Genomic DNA, 18,037 nt, shown 5'->3' with positions numbered 1-18,037 from the left:
TTTTGCTGTTGCCTTTTTTTTTTTTAGCTGAGATTTCCATGCCCCAGTTTGGGATGGCAGAGACCACGAGCTGCTACCTGACCCTGAGCATGGAGGAACTCAGTCAGAGCAACTGTAGTGTTAAAACTGAGGCAGCAAGTCTGTGAGGCAGATTCCTCTGTCCCAGGGCTTGGGTTAAAACTGCCAGACTCTTTGCATAAGCTGCTGTATCACATGGTGGCCGTTTTGGGTACTGTTGGCCTAAAATTGAACTTGTGACATGAGGTAAAAATAAAAAAGAAAATAAATCCCTCTGTATTGCATTACTGTATCCCTGAGACATCAAAGTCGTGTTCTTGTCTCAGTCTGTACTCAGCCAGGAGAATTTAGCATCAAATTCCAAAATGTTGTCACCTGAAATGTTCTAGTAAAGGGAAAGGAAAAAAAATCCATTGTACCAGGAATGATATTACTTTAGCATCCTTTTTTCCTTTTTTTCAGGTGACTTCTTGCTTTCTATAGTTAGTAAAACAGTGCCTGATGTGCAATTTTATCATTGTCTTATAAGTTACAATGACTTAATGGTGGAAATCTTTCTTACTTCCAACTACAGTGCACTGAAAACTGCAATAAAATCAAAAAGTGAAGTTCAGTGATGTGTTTAAGATAGCAGGCTCTTTATTTACACCGATTATTCAGACAAGGATTCTAATTTTTAAGAGCCCAATCAATATAAATATTTTTCTCAAGAGAAGTAAATTAACATTTTAATTAAATTATTTTAGATTACTATTCAGGAATGTAACATCTTGGGAAACTCATTGCAGCCTGAGGAGAAAATGCATGATGCTCAAAAGTGTAAAGCAAGAACTCTGGAAATTTTCAGGGGAAATATAAATTATGAAATAAATTTCAGGTTAATTTTATGTTATCAACTCACTCTTTCTCCCTGCATTTTTTTTCAATAATACTGTTCATAAATTTTGTCTCAGTGCTCTTGCTTTGTTACTCTTATGGTCCTAAAAGATTATTCTTCTTCCTCCCCACTTATACCCTCAAACATGTATAAACATTATGAAGTGCTGCTTTATTATCTCTGAGCCTATCTGCCTGTGCTCTGGCACTTCTCTGCTGCTCTTAGCAATTTTTTTAGAGTACGAGTAGTGGTTTAACCTGAGTCAGGGCCCCTTACTGGATAGGCACCGGGCAGACCTACAAACCTGGAGTAGGGAAGCTAACAAACTGCAGAGGCAGTTTTGACAGATAGGAGGAAAGGAAAGGAAGATTTGGAGAGAGAAAACAATTTTCTGGGTTGTGGTATGGACAACAGCATTTTTGTTTCTGTGGAGATCAGTAGTACTTGGCCCATAGGTCATGCTGTGCCTCTGACACCCACAGAAGGAGCAGAAGTCAGCTTGTGCTTAGCTGTAGGTGCTTAAGCAATCCCGGAAAGAATAGGAGGTAAACAGGTGTTAGAAGCAGGAACCAGGATCTTTTCATAGTCAAATGTTGCACTGTAAACATTTTGTGATCAATATCTACATTGTGAGCACTATTCTGAGGCTGATAGTTTTGCTCCAGTGAACATGCCAGTACTTGACTTGAAAGCCCCATCTATTTTCTTGTGGTTAGATCATGGCCCCAACCAGCCCTTCCTGGCATGGGGCCCTAAGACTTCTCTGCCCTCACCGCAACCTGGGTACAACCCTTTACTTTAGCGGTGAGTAATCCTGTCAAATGGGAGTCTGCCTCTTTATGAAGAGGTATTTTGTCTTACATTCATATAAAAATAGCAGGGAAAATTAATTCTGGAAGTGTAAAAAGGGAGGGGAAAGCAGGTCAAATATCTTTCCGAATTGTCTGCTAGGTGGAGCCTGGGAAAACATGTATTTGTTCTATAGTCTTGTCTATGTAATTCAAATCTGAGTAGTTAAAACTCTCACATACTTTCTGTAATTCAAATTTTTCTTTTTTTTTTTTTCTCTCTTTAGCTTTGAATTTCTTTTCCTTTTCTCTTAAACAGAATTTAAAGAAGGTCTTTGTTAGCAATTGCGACAATATCCTCCAAAATTAAAGTGAAAGAAACAGAGCATATGTGCATCCTTTCTGTATTTTTTCATTAATTTACTTTGTGTCACACATGTCACTTCCAATCTAACCACTTGAAGAATAAACAAACCATTGTGGACCTAAAAATCTGTTCAAAACTTTTTGGCAGGAAAAAAGGACTATATTAATTTTCATTGTTGGTTGAGGTTTCCCAACAAGCAGCTTTACTGTTTCTTTTTTGCCTCCAGCTAGCAACTAAAGATCAGTTATAAAACTGTATACAAATACTTCCACATATTGAAAGAACAATATTTTGACATTCAGTGACACAAGGGAAAAAAAAAAAGGAGTAATCTAGTTTTTGATAACAAAATGAGAATTTTGTGTTTACTCAAGGTCCATGTGAGAAACATCATGTTGCGTTAACAGGGAAGGTTGACCTTTAAGGTTTATCTGGATTATAATTCTTGTGGTTTTTATTAATAGAACTGCCTACTAAAGTTTCATGAGTCCTCCCTGAGATCTGTAAAACAATTGGCCTATCTACTTTTGGGAGAGAAGTTAGACAGTATTTCCTATATTTCCTACAGATGTGAGGGCTTTTGTTTCAGAAGACATTGATATTGTTTTCCTTTGAGATGGTCCACAAAGATTATCAGGTATTTTATTATCTTAGTAACTTTGTAATTGTTGGATTATTGTCTTTCAATGTATCAACTACACTCTTTCAACTTGAAAGAAAATATCATGGACCTGAACACAGCTGCGCTCTGAACAAGTTCACCTCTAGAGCCAAATCATAGAATTTGACTAAATATGCAAGCATGCTTCAAATTGCTTCTGCGGAAATTTCTCAAGTGAAACTTCAAAAATTTCTGAGAAAATTTATAAAATTAGTCCCTATCTCATACTATCTCCTAAGAGACTTGCTGTTTGTTTACTTTCTTGGGATTCTTAAGGTAAATTGTCCATTGTTTCTTATTAAATGATGTGTTTTTTCTCTCAGAGGAAATTGTTTTCATCTCAAATCTGTTCCCATTTTATATTTATTGTGTCAGTGATGTCTATGGTTTGCAAATGTCACTCTTCTGAATGGAAGCAGCTGCCATGTCATAAGTACTCAATGTTTCCTCTGCATGAGCAGAAAAGACACAGCTGAAGGAAAAACTTTGTACACAGACTTTGGAGTCCTTATGTTCAGCATTACACAGTTAAGGAAGAAGCATATCAAATGTATTTAGACTGATGAGATCTGATAAATACTCAAATGGTGTTCAGAAGGGTTTTTCCATGAATTGAGGTTCCTTGAGCAACAGATCTTGCACCAACGCTGTGATTTTTGGTAATCTGAGAAAGCAGGATGATGACTCTTTAGAGGAAAGGAAGAGGCATGTGTCCTGCCCTTTTTGGGAAGTACCTCTGTTGCTGGAGGTTTTGAGAAAGGGTTGAGCATGTGAAGAGTCACCAATTGCAATGATAGACAATGGCTTTAATCCTGAACTTGTGTTTGCCTTTCAAATACAAACTGTGACAGCCCAGTAAGGTTCTTACTTATTGGGTGTGCACCCTTGTTTTTTAAGTAGCTGAGCAAGAAGGGCTGTAATTTAGGGGGGAAAAGGCCTAGTAATACATTGATTATTCCTGCTGTCACTGGTTTCTTGGGAGTATCGGCATGCCTGGCAGCACATCCCTGTGGTTTCCTTTGGCAAGAGTCTCCCTGCCGTGCTTGCCTTGACCTATAACATTGTCAGAAACAAGTACTAAAGCAATAGTCATTACTCTAGACTGAACTCCCATTGTGGCAGGGAGCATGGGATCATGCCCAACACTTTTGTATGCTGGCTGTCAGGCAGGGACAGCTTACAATTTACTCTGATCACAACACTTCTGTGCTGTGCTTCAGCTTCACTGCTGTTTTTCAGCCATGTGTGCTGTGCCCCTGTTGTGTGCAAAACATGTGTAAGGAGATTTTTTTTCCCCCTCTGCTGTGTATTCTATCTAAGTCTCACTGTGCCTTTACATAATCTCCTTATGTAACACACTTTGATGCCTATGGGGTACACCCAGGACACACCTACTCTTTTAACAGTCACAGAAGTCAATCAGATGTAGGTGACTCAGCCCCCGGTGCAGCACCTTTTCTTCCTTCTCTGCCCCTCCAAAAGTGAGTAAACAGATAAACTGGGAGCCGGTTTGGGTTCAGAGCTCTGAGTCAATGCCCCATCTCACTTTTCTGAGGCATGACCATCAATTGTGGTCAGTTCTGTAGCAGCTTGAGAAACCACAGCCAGTCAGCTGGGTTGTGTCAGGAGGAGCCAGGCGATGGCATCTGGAACTGCTCCGCATCCCAGACAGGCAGGAAGTGCGTGGGCAGGACAGCTCCACACGTCGCTCGGCACGGGAGATGCCAGCAGCCTCTCTCAATGCCAGGGCAGTTGAGTTGGGACAATGCAGAGAGGGAGGTGGTACAATAGCCCTCTCTTTTGTGCCACAAATGGAGCAGTTCCTCATGATGCACGCAGGAACAGCAGTCATGCCAGGCCTTTGTGCTAACCATATGGGGAGAAGGCTCTCCTTTGCTCCCACATCCCTGCAAAGGCTCATCATGCTTTGGCCCAAAATGCTCAATTCTCCTTCTCAGTGGTGACCACAGCAGGATAGCTATGTTTGGGATCACTAGACTACCATATCCAACCCACTGAATGCTTCTGCCCACTTCTAGACAATAGAGTATGGAATACCATAAAGACAGAATTTCTATAAATGGTGATAATGTACTGTTGGGTCTCTCCAGGTGGTGATGTTTTATGACTTAGTCAGAAATTGCTCCCTGATTGTTGACAGCCTTGAGGTAACCCATTCCTTCTGCAGTGATAAGTAAGTAGAGCTAGACATTCACCAGCCTCTGCTTCTTTGCCTCTGAAACTCACAGACAATGCACCATGCATCAGGCTGCGACTATCTCTTCCATCTCCTAAAGTAAACATTACTGATTTGGTTTGATTTTTTTTTCTCCATGTGTGGCAAATACAGAGTCAGAATTTCTCTGACTAGAGATAACACCTAGAAATACATGTGAAAGTGGGTTTTTTTTACAGTATAGGTCTTGGAAAAAGCTGCTATGTAGCAGTGCAAGGCAATAGTAACTAGTACCAACAGGAACATTTTCTATTTATCCCATTGTGGGATCTGTTCAGTCATATCTCTTTTGGGTCTTGAATTGGATGAGACGTATGAAAAGGCTTTATACTTATTCTTTGAAAAAAAAAGTCTTTTATTTCTAGAGTAGAAATTATCCACTGATTTAAAATAACAAAAGTTGAATTTGTTTTTGCTCTTGAATAGGAAGGTACCTCATTATGAGCCCATTTTAATTATACATAGTACGAGAGCAGACAGTGAAACAAAAGTCTCAATATATGGAGTTAAACATAACCTCAACTACCGGATCTTTGTTATCCATGGATGACAGCCCAGTTAATAAATGTTTTCTTACTGGGGTGCTAGACTGGAAGTTAATGGTGAAACACATCTACAACATACTCTAGATTCTTGAGACAAGCAGACACATCACAACCATAGTGGCAGTGGCATGCACAAAATGTATCTGTGTGGGGGTTGTGTTAGTCAAACATGGGTTTTCCCACCTACTAGCCCAGGTGCAAAACACACTGCATAAGGAAAGAAATTTGGGCAGGGAGAAGACTGGTTCATGTTTTGGATATGTTGCTTGAAAATGGTGCTTACTACTGGAAGGGGTTTATATAGAGAAAAGGGTAGAGGGGAAGGATGAAAGAGGAAAGATTTTGGCAGAGGCTGGAGTTCAGGCATGCAGAACAGATATCCTAGTCCACATAATCATAAAAGTATGTCTGCTTGCTAGACTAGTTACGTATCTCCTTCTAGGTTTCTGTCTTTGAAAGTAAATGACATAGAAATGCCTTTAGACTTTGTGACTCACTAGACCAGAGCAAAAAAGAATTCAAAGATGAAAAATATGTTTTGTCACTTTTGCCATTAAGGGGAGACTCTTACTCTAAGAGAGTTGAAGCCTGAATTGTTTCCATGGTAATTTTCTCCTCCTTTTAAACATCTACATTTTATCTACATCTACATCATATTTTGTTATCTGGACTGAGCAAAAAATTAGGGAGAGGGTGTCAGAACGGAAAACAAGTAATTTCTTTACTTGCTGTCAGCCCATCCAAAAAAGCCTTCACAAAGAAATACAGGAAAATCCACAATTCTCAGTTCCTGCACCAGAAAAATTCCTAAAATATATGACCTTGTGATGGTTAAAAGATATCCAAGAGCCAAAGCTGGGCAATGTTTTTATCCCAGTTCAGCCATGTCATGGGTCAGGTGGTTCAGCATGTGAACAGGAAGGTGAGAATGGTGAACTTTTGCCTCGGTTGTGCAGTCCATCAGAGAATAAATGGAGCAAATCACTCTGCAGCTGGATCGGGAGGTGAACGGCTGAATACCTCTCACACAGAGGCCTTTGTGTTCTGGACATGATCTAGCATTATGATGGGACACACTAGTCTGAGGCTTTGTAGCAATTACTAACCCATTATCACGCTAGAACATGAGATCATTTATCTTCTAATTCAGAGTGTCACCTGTTCTTCATTTGCCAGTCAATAACCATTAATTACTTTCAGTGGAAATTTAAACAAAGCTTTTCCCCTCTGTTAAAACCAGTAAGCCATTCAGTAACGACAAATAAACCTGGAGCTGTATCACCCCCCTTCCTCTCGTTCTCAGACTCGAGTCTGGTACAATGTGAATTCTTAAAGGAAATGCCTAGAAATTCATAGGTCAAGGACCTTTATTAGTCTGATGTGAGGAGAATCACATTCCTGGCACTTGATGTAGGGAAATGATATAGCTACTGTCTGTACATGGATGTTTTATTGGTTGTCATGGGCTGTACCTGAGGAAATATAATTTTGACTGTGGAAATTCTTCAGTGTTTTTTCTCTCTTCTGACTTGCCTTGGCATTTTTTTACAGACTGTTCATGCAGACCCATTCAAAGCAACAGCATTTGGTCACCTTCCTCAAAGCAAAACAGAGCTATCACTTACTTTGTAATTTTTAGCATGTTAATTTCTTTCATACCTGATTGGATTGAGGTAATTCTAAGTGCCAACAATTGTGAATGCCAGAAAAAATAAAAGAACCCACAATGATAGACTCTCAAGTAACCATTAATCTAAACATTCTTTCCTGGTAGGATTTGAAGCAAAAATCACTTTTAGCAACTCTTTCTGCATTGTTTGATCATTTCTAAGCTGATCCTGTCAAAATTTACTGCAGTTTAAGTTGCATTGCTGAGACAGTGATTGCCTGCTTTTTGAAATGCTAGACAAGAGTTGATAAATCCAAATGCATAAAACCTCATTGGGACCACTGTCAAAGGCTGTTTTTTGATAGGATTTTGCAGCTGCCTCCTTCAGTGTAGGGTGTAGTTTAGAGTAAAGGGAAACTTTCAACTCTATTTCATATTAATACAAAAAGTAATGTGTAAATATTTTAAATACTCACTGGATTGCTGAATGTCTTGGCATTGAAACTGTGTCAAAAGAATTACAATACAGAGGTGTTTAAAAGTGGAGGGGTAGCAAAAATTGTTGGAAGTCTGATTCTGCTTCTGCTTAGACATATTAATATTACTTTACCAACATAGTAAATAGCAGGTGCTTATGCTAATTGCATATTCAGTCAACCAGTGTAGCATTTTTGGGTAAGGGGGAATTTTTACCAATAAATGATGTTTTGTTGTTGCATCTCTTTCCAATGTAACTGACACTACAGTGTCAAGGCAAGAAAAGGAGTTCATTATGTACAGCAAACATCCACCAAAGCTGGGAGGAGAACCATTGTCCCTGATTGACTGATTCTCTAATGTTGGAAATCCTTTTTTGCCCAAATAGTGCCCTCTCATTCAAGAAAGTGTGTTGTTTTCAGCTAGACTGCGTAAGGAAACCTGAATGTCTATGAAATCAGGGACTAGGCGGGGAGAACCAAAACTATCAAGCACTCATCTTATAGATATTCCTGTTACCTTTCTGTGCAGCTGCTGCTACTGTGAATCTTGCAGGCTTGTCCTGTCATGAAGAAACAGAAGCTGGTGATTTACGGTGACCTCTCAAATCAGCAGGGAAACCCCAGTGTTCCAAAAAAGCTCATATGAGAGATACAAGTTAAGACATCTCCTCCCCACAAGATGAGTTTCATCAGCCATTTGGGTATTTCTGCGTCATTGGCTAGGATGCTCAATCCTGGAAAGGAAAAATAAAGTTGCTGCCATTGTCCTGCCCAGCAGGTCATCTCCCTAAAGCACAATTTATAATTTATGTCAAGGACTTACACAGCAGTTGCCCAAAACTGAGCTTTCCATGCACATTCAAGAAGTAAAAAGGTTCAAAATGAGCATGTTAATAAAATCTTGTCCAAACTTTGGAAGATGCATAAAATAATAACTGTAAAGAAAAATGGCTCACACTTATAACCATTTAAGTGGAATGTATTGCCTTGCTATGTAGACCACTGATTTATTGAGAATAGAGAGGAAAAATTGAATATTTCAGGTGATATTTACCAAGAGAAACTGGGCTATCCCAAAGCTTTTATTAATCTGATTTGCAGAGTATCCACTACCATCAAGGGACCTACTAAAGTTGTTTTCTTTAAAGCTGATGTGAAGAGGTCAATGCAAATAGCATCATGGATTACAATGTGAGAGGATGACAGTACTTTTTACTATATGGAGAGAGAGTTGATTTATTTTGTTTCCCTTTTCTGGTTATTTATTAAACAAGGATCATGCCATACAAGTATTCCCTTTTCCTCTCCAAAGGAAATGAAGCGTTTGCATAATTTTGATTGATCTAAAGTAATAATTATTCTGTACACCTACAGCTCCTATGTAGTCAGACAGTCAAGTCACTAGAGCACTGTCTTGCACATCAGAAAATTGAAATGTACCTGTGGTGATATCTCAGACAAGTCACACATGTCTTTGAATACCTCTTTTCCATCTGCTTTCCAGCTTTCATGCTGACTTAGCTGGCCAGCCCTCTGAGATGGCGCCCACCCATCCTTACTTGCTTGTGGGAGAGGACTCTGTGAAAGACATTGCTGTGGGAATTAAAAACTGGTCCCATGAAATGCAAATATGTTGGCAATCAGATAAGGTTTTGCTTCAAAAGATACTGCAAAACTCTTGCTTCATGAACAGTCCTCTGAAACTGATGTTAATGGTTGTGTCACTTTTCCACCAGGGTTTTCTCATTCCTGTGTGAAAAGTTTCTTCTACCGTACTTTAATATTAACATTGAACACATATTCAGCAGGAAAACCAGATTAATTTGGTTAAATACCTTTTAAAATACTTACTCTTAATTAAAATCTCAGCTTAGGCAAAACAAATGTGGCAGAAGAAGCAGCTGAAATGACCCATATTTTCATGCTTCAGTGAGTTTGACATCATTCTGTAGCAGACAGACAACAGCACTCTGGACTGAAACATTACAAAATTTTGATCTTTTCCCCATATCAATGTCAATTCATGCAGTGCTTTAAACAAGTGAATCCATGCTTATGAGCACTAAACCAAGTCTCAGTGTTCAAAAGTAAACATATTAAAGTCTCCCCTGCAGAAACTCCTGCTGTGAAACAAATTGAAAATCAAATACAGCACTGTTTTCTGTAATAAGAAATAATTGAACTCTTTTCAGAGTTGCACTGAACTGGTTAATAGCCACTGTGTAAAGAAAGTGCTAATTTCCCCAGCCTGGGGTATGTGTGTGTATGTGTAGTTATTTCCAAATCAAAAATGTGGTAATACAATATCATGTACCAAAGAGGCCACTTACATGTGCACTGAATCTGACTTTGTTTATCTTTCTGCAGGCCATGTGGTTGATGTTGCAAACGGATGAGCCTGAGGACTTTGTCATAGCCACTGGGGAGGTCCACAGTGTCCGTGAATTTGTGGAAAAGTCATTTAAGCACATTGGGAAAACCATTGTGTAAGTATGAGGAGGAGAGAGTAGCCACAGGTTGAACATTTCCAGCCTCTCATATTTACTGGGACAAAACAGAGTATTTTTTGTCTACATTCTTCTTCCCCCCTCCGCCGCCCCCCCCCCCCCCCCCCCCCCACTTTCTACTTGTAACATATGAGACCTTCCATGCATGAATGACTGCCACAGCAGATATGTCTAGTGTTGCCCCCTAGATCATAAGACAGAAAGATGGATGGGTTAATCTAAATTTTTTTATCAAAGCCTTCATTCTTTGTTCTTCCTGTCTTGGGGTAGGGAAGCCCCTCCAAAGATGTTAGTACCAGGGTGCTGCTCATCACCTTCCTGCAAGAGGGGCTTTTCTGCCCAATTCTCTGTTCTGTGCCCCAGATCCCCACAGTCCTGCTCCCACCCTCTGCCATCTGAAGAGGAGGTGACACCTACCAGCCCTGTTCTTTCCAGGTGACAGCCCATCAGTCACACTGCATGGCTCATGTAGCAAACCGCTCCACATTCCTATCAGCTCTTCTTCTACTAAGCCGTAGAAATGTTGAGCAGTGGGTGCAGAATGTTTACAATGCATATCCCACATAGTTTGATTGAAAATACAAAATTCCTTCCCAAGGCCGTATAATAAAACCAGGATGGCTTGGTGAGCGCTTTCTGTAATTTATATTTTTATTGTTTATTATTTTTTCAATTTCCCTCCTTCTGTATCTTCTCTGGGCCCCATGCATCAACATACCAATCTCAGCTGGAAAAGGGAGAGGAAAGCCACAGGCTCTTCCATGACGCTAGCGCCAGGGCTGCTCCTCAGGCCATCAAAGTCACTTGTGCAGCTGGTGAACTTTTGACAGGGCCAATAAGTTTTACTTGGGAACAAAAACTTGACAAATTCAATAAATATGCAGAAGTGCACAGATATATACAATATTATTTGAACAGCCAGTGGGTGGCTGGGGAGGTAATAACATTTTCTCCTCAATGAGTTTTTAGTCTGGTTTCAATTTTTGGCATCAACTTCCAGAAAAAAAAATTCTGATGAGGGAGAGAGAGACCATATAAATAGTATTTCTAACCCAAAAGCTCCGTTTGGGGAATAAGTTTCTCTCAATGTTTTTCACATCTCTTGATTGCAAGATGTCCCAGTAATCACACATTGTCTCATATACCTTTAGAGTACTAAGGTTTGAAAGTCTAAAGGGGAAATAGTAGGAGCTCTAATAATTGCTTTGTCTTTCTTAATTTTTCTTCTCTTTTTATAGTTTAGTTTCTTGTGTTTATAAGTTAATTCTACCTAGTAAGAATGGATAGGAAAATGCTGCAGATTCAACTGCTCCATATGAGTAAGAATTCTAGTGATTTGGAGAACTACCATGTCCCTGTCTAATATTATTTGTCAAAGCAACAATAAATGTTTGGTGAACAACTCTTTCAATTTTTTAGTTTTGATTACCTACAATTAGAGTCTGATATGTAAAGGTCAGTACCTAGCTGAATGTTTTTATTTGCAGATGTTCCCCACATCACTGTTTCTTTTGATGTCACTAAATTTATCCTTTAGTTTAAAACTGAACTCCCTGCTTTGGTGTTGGTCTAAGAAGTCTCAGCATTTCCCAAGAGTGACAAATCAGCATGCATTTTTCAGAAGGCAAATTAAGTCCTCAAGAAAACCTTAAGAAAATAACAAGGCCAGAAATAAAAGTGAAAGTACTTCTATTAGTAGCTTCTGCTATAGAGGGGATATTAAAGGAATACTTCAGATTTAGTTGTTCCTAACACTCAAAATTTTGTGTCCTATTTGTTTAATTTTTTTGCTCACATATGGCTCCATATGGTAGTCTGTGTATCATTTATGTTGATATTTAATGGAGTCAGTATTTCAACTGAATCAGTCACAATCTGATCTCTGAAAAAAACTTTACAGTATAACTCCAAATGTCAAGGAGAGCAGGTATTTTGTGTGTACGAAGGCACAATTGCCTTTTCTTATTACTAATCAATAGCAGCAAGTTGCAGAAATTGTGTAAGAACTCACATGACACCTACTGACATGGATTTTTAGGAACATAAATTGCTTTAGAAATGCATGCTTTGTTTTCTATTCCCTTTGGCTCTTCTAAGTTTTTCTTTCCTGTGAATAAATTTTTAATTCCTAAGCCATTTACAGGTGATATATAAATAACTATACATATGGTGACTGAGGTGACATTTTAAGTGCTAGTGATAATTTTGTTGCTGATCATTTTGACAGTGGTGTAACTTTTAACATTTTGCATGTAGCCTGTTCAGATAAACCTTTCTCCCTGCTCCCAAGGCGAGAATAACATTACAACACACCCACTACTCATCCTGTAGCCACTGCTCATCTTTCAAATTGCACTAAATGTAAAATATTCCTCAGGATTTGGGAAGTTTTGTTAAGAACCTCCATAGTTTTTCCAGGTGTCAGCCTGACCCATGCTTTTGCAGCACACACACATGGTCCTTGGCCAGCTGTCTGGTAACCTCTGTCTGGCAACCTTTCTTTGAAAGCCCCAATGAATTTCTACTCCCACCTCCTCCAGTTTGAATATATCTCCTTCAGGGAGTAGCCTGGCAGAAAAATCCTCCCTTTTAGCATTGTGAGACCCCACTGGTGATCCCATTGATCTGTTACTCTTCAGTTTATGGGGCACCTAAGAACCAATGAACCAGAGTGCAACAGCTAAACAAGTTCCCACAAGGATGGCTCCCTTCTTCCTATTACTGTTCCTCAAAGTTGGTTGAGTTATCTGAGGTTTCTGGGGTTTTTTTGCAGGATTGCAAGATTTTCTGAAATGTTTCAACCTCAAAAACTTATCTGAGAGATTTCCAGCAGCCTTTACATTGATGAAATGATGGAGTAAATGTCTAAGATAGATGTCATGGCAAACAAAAGCTGGCAGAGCTCAAACCACATCTGAGAAAACTGGGCACATGTTCAAGGGCTCTTAACTACCCCTACTTTGTGCTTTGTCAAGGAAAGTTTCAAATGTAAAATCTTAGCTGTCACATCATGATACTGCAGTAGAGAACAGGAAAAAAGAGATCCTGGCTGCCTCATCAACCAACTAAAAATATTTATTTTATTTTTTTAGGGATTTTTGTCTTCCTAACAATTCACATTAACTTGTACAGCTGAAAATCCAGGACAGCCTAAAAAGTCTTTCCAAGAACATAACATAATATTCTGTCCTAGCCAGTCATTAGCACATGTCAGGACTATGTCTTCTAGCCAAAACAAGAAAGAGAGAAACTTTACTACATTTTTGTAACTAATGAAATGTACAGCTGCAATGAGACTGATTCTCTCTCTGAAATGACTGCAAAGTGTTCATGGAAGTTTATCTACCTGGGGTGGATGTTTTCCTCTTATATTTTTTTTTCAAGGGAGAAATTTCAAATTATATTTATATAGTCCTCTGAATCATTCAAATTCAGTCCTTTGTACTAACAGGAAAGCCTCAGAGCTACAAATATTTTTCCCCTGTAAGGATTACGGTTTTTTTTGCTTTTACTTTCCCTTCTGCCTATTACTAATTAAGTGGTACTTGGGGGAAACACTTCCCGCCTATAATTTGAACTTCAGCAGGGTAAACGAAACAGGCAAACGCCTGTCTTGACTAATTTTCTGCCATTAATCTTATTAAATTAGAACAGGATTGCAAAGATAGCCTGAAACCACTACAGCACTCAGAGTTCTTTGCAGACTGCTACAAAGACTCCTGTCTGCAAATGTGGAAACTGAAAAAAAAAAAAAAAAAAACAACAACAAAAAAAAAAAAAAAAAACCAACAGAAAAAGAAAAAGAAAAAAAGAAAACCTGTTCAAGCTACAGAAAGATTTATTGTGGTTTTTATTAACATAAAAATGCATGCACATTTGTTACAGAAATATTCATTGCTTCCAGGATCAGAATTAGTTCAGAAAAAAACAAATATTTTACTGTAGTCATTTGGTTCCACATACAAATCTTATCTTGACTAACATACTAGTTGGTCTTATAAAAGATCAGCCTAAAAACGGGAAGTTTGCTGATAAGCTATAAGGTCTTCTGAGGTGAACTCCTGTGGCCTCTTCAGTGACAGTGAGGGTTGAACTGAGATTGAACTGAGGGAGGAGAGTTTTTCTGGTTAGTTTGTTGGGGGTTTTTTGTTTGTTTGTTTTTTTCTTTTTATCTTAAAATGGAAAGCTGAGTTACAGAAACACATGAGATTTGAAGGATTGCTGTAAGAATGGAAAGCATGTGGGACATGGAGGAGAAGCCATCAGCAGTCATCAGCAAAACAGCTGCTATTTCCAGATCTGGCTTTTGCCCACCAAAAATTGCTGGCTGGTCAGTGCTCTGTGTTATATTTAAATCAGAAAATAAAATGAAAAGCTTTCAGATGAAGAGGAAGGGAGCAGAATCTCATACAGCAACTGGAGGCATTTTGAAGAGAGGTAGCGAAAAGGAACCCAGCCATATCAGTGAAGAATGCTGGCCTGGGTGAACCCTCACAAAAAAGAGTCCTCATTTAGGATTTCACCAGCTTTGTCATAATTCTCAAAAAAGAGTATATATTTCAGGGGGCATTTAACCCACCTCAACTGGAGAATTAATTCCTTCGGCTGAGCAGGCCCTCATTACTTCCTCATTGATACAAGGCTTTATCTGCAAGCAGACGCAATAACTCTTTCTAAATTGAAATTAAGACTTGAAGGCTATAATAGTCTTAATTATCTGACTACATAGGAGATATGAGAGTTTCTCCAATAGAGAGACTAGGCAAGAATGAAATATGGTGTTTCGTGGGAAATTCCATATATCCCACCCCCGAAATTAAAATATTTGTCACAAATGCAATTTGGAAAAATACCTGATTTCAGGTCAGCTGGACTTCTTTGTTTTTTTCTTAACCTCCACTTAAAGACTGAATAACTTAAAATTTTTTAAGCCATTCTAAAGAAAGAAAAAAAATCCATTCTTAAAATGAAAAAGCCTCTCTTTTAGATATTATTAATATAATTTTGTGTCAGGCTAATACTAATGGAGCTTACTTGAAACTAAAATTTTCTTTCCATAATGCTTCAATTTTCACAGAAGCATTAATATTCTTTGAGAAAACATTTTTTTTCCCAACACCAACTTTCACAAAATGGAGTAAAGGGACAGGGCTTCCAAAGGCTTCCAATGAATTGGAATGAATAAAAAAAAAACCAAACAAAAAATAGGAAGCCTAGCATGTATTTTTTTAATCATCTTGTAATATGGGGAGTAGCAATTATTATGCAATATACTATTGGACTAGTAAAAAAAAAATTACTACCTGATTCATCAGAGCTTTTGAAAAAAAAATTAATACATTCCTTTATGGTAGCATGCTTTTGATTTAAGCACAAGGTCATGGTTAAGCAATCCCAGTATCTATGATTACTTTGATGTTTCAGATCTGCTGGCAAGGTTGGTGGTGGAGTTGGTGGCAAAGGAACATATGAAGAGCCATGTTTAAAGTTTCCCAACAAAAGACTACCCTCAAAAAGATATTAATGGTCTGTTATATGGTGTCAGTTTTGCTATTTATAATGTGCCAGGACAGAATTAAGTGCTTTGGCTTAATATTCTGTGTAGTAGAAATCAGGCCACTGATCTGAAACTTACACAAATGGTATATCATTCCTGGGGAGGAAAAGCAAATTCTTCATAAAATTTTATTTTTATTTAATTTACTGTTCAGTTTCAAATGTTAAAATATTTTCCATTGGCATTTATTTTATTATAAAGATGATTGTAATAGTTTTATTTTTCATAAAGAAGCTGAGCAGCTGTAGCCTTTAGTGGTTTTGAATTTTTTTTTTTTTAATGCTATGGATTCTGTTTTTATGTAAAGATCAAGCAAGGACATGAAATGCATATACTTGTTCAGTTTACCTCTGCTTCTGTAACAATTTTCATTTTTATTTTATTTCTTCACCACCTCAAAAATATATGTACTTTGACTTATTTCCTCGTCAGTTACAGCCAGACCATTTGGTCCATTTGCAGTGCTATTCCCACCCCTCTTCAATTATCCTGGCTCCCCTGTTTCCTTTCCTGCCCACCTCACACCCTACCAGGCGGGTACCCCAGCTTTTCATCCTCATAGAATCTTCTATACCTCTGGGAATTTTCATTGCTTGAAACTTGCTCTCTAACTGAATAGTTATAGGAAATGAAAAATAATCAGAACCTCCAAAAAAAAAAAATCCAAAGAAGCATTCATCAACACTGATAATAATAGTCATATGTTAATGATATGAAATTAGCCATAAATTAAATGCAATCCATCCCACTGTAAATCCAGAGTTTAAAAGCTCTTGGTGTGAAGAACTTTTCAAGCAAGTAAACCTGTTCATGCATTTGAATCTTAGTTTCATGGAAAATTGTGAGGTCACTGATAGCGGAAAATCAAAGCATTATGGAAGTTTTAGTTTCAGTAAAGTTTTGGTTTCAGTAAGTTCCATTAGTGTTAGCCTGACACAAATTATATTAATAATATCTAAAAGAAAGGCTTTTACATTTTCAGAATGGATTTTTTTTTCTTTCTGTCTTTCAGAATGGCTTAAAAAATTCTAACTTAAGTTATCCTGTCTTTAAGTGGAGGTTAGGAAATAAACAAAACAGTCCAGCTGACCTGAAATCAGGTATTTTTCCAAATTGCATTTGTGACAAATATTTTGATTTCAGGGGTAAGATATATGGAATTTCCCACGAAACACCATGGCTGACCATTGACCATCACCCCAAGCAATCCCAAAGCACCCATCTCCATCAGCGAGGCACCCAACATGGCAACGTAGATGCAAAGGGTATCAAACCTGCTTTGTCAGGAGCAGTTCCATGGTCTCACCCATCCTTCTCCAGGTGCAGGACATGCTGGCACATGGCTGAGGCCACCAGCTGTGACAGGAAGCCCATCCCTTGCTTCAGTGGGAGGGTGAAGCCAGGCAGCGTGGGGCAGGCAGTGGCCTCGCTGCAGAGGCTCGAGGAGCAGTGTTCTATGCAAAGCCTGCACCAGGCCAGTGGTGTCTGCGTGGGAGCTCTGGGCTTTGGCACCAGCTGGGCTTGCAGGGATCCACTCCCTGTTCTCTATAAATTTAGCCCAGTCCTCATGAGCCAAACTTTCTCCAGCCAGGGATCCATTGTGTTTTCCCCAATTTACACAAGGCTGTTTTGGTGCCTGTGTGGGCATCTGCCCTGCAGAGCAGCAAGCTGGGTAATCTTTGTGGCTGGAGCTAGCTGAAACCGCAGCACAACATGAGGGTTCCCCATGCCCCCTTCCACCATGCTGATGCTTTAGGATAATTTGGCATGATATTTTCCGGTCAAAAATTCTGACTGCAATTTGGCTATAAATTAAGGATGGCTTCGGTGTGTTTTTTTTTCTCTTGCCTTGTGGTTTGAAGGAGTGGGGAGGGGGAGTTGGTTGGCAAAATGGATGTCTTGGTCCTGGTGTCAGGCTGGCCCCCACACAGTCTCTTTTATCGGCTGTGTGATGATCCCAGCTGTGAGCATCGAGGTGCCAGGAGTAATTAGAAGCGCAGCTATCAAATGTTACTTTGTTCACAATGAGAAGCACTTCTTTTTTTTTTTCCTCCTTGTGAACTTTTCACATTACTGGGCTGAACAAAACGGGTGGAGATTTCTCCTCAAGCTATTTCTATTGTTATATAACTTTGATAGCGACATTAAGTGAGTCTGTGCTGGCTGGCTGAGCCTTCTGGAGCCTTTTGGGTGTTAAATGGGGTTCTCTGCTCAGTGACCTCCAACAACAACTGACGTCTCCTGATCTAAGAGCTTCCTGTTGTTTAACTGGTGATGGTTGGTTTTCTATTAAGCTCATTTGAGTCCTGCACATTTTTACCCTCTGCCCTGTAAAGGGAGGGACTAATGTTAGTTTTGGCTTCTGAATGAAAACTTTGCAGTTCAGGCTCACA

At 39.0% G+C, this 18,037-nt stretch overlaps 1 protein-coding gene across 1 annotated transcript in view; it reads left to right on the top strand.

The window, feature by feature from the left end:
- GMDS (GDP-mannose 4,6-dehydratase) overlaps positions 1-18,037 on the top strand; it is a 409,468-nt gene that overhangs the window by 316,350 nt on the left and 75,081 nt on the right. The window contains exon 8 of the mRNA XM_071452998.1: positions 9,948-10,066. Within this exon, the coding sequence (XP_071309099.1) occupies positions 9,948-10,066 (119 nt within the window). The remainder of the gene's footprint in view (positions 1-9,947; positions 10,067-18,037) is intronic.

The sequence above is a fragment of the Agelaius tricolor genome, unplaced genomic scaffold, assembly GCF_023055355.1.
Source record: "Agelaius tricolor isolate 1412-34295 unplaced genomic scaffold, bAgeTri1.0.p SCAF_2, whole genome shotgun sequence".
Classification (NCBI taxonomy): Eukaryota; Metazoa; Chordata; class Aves; order Passeriformes; family Icteridae; genus Agelaius; species Agelaius tricolor.
The sequence above is the reverse complement of the archived record's forward strand: the minus strand, read 5'-3'. Positions and strand labels throughout refer to the sequence as shown.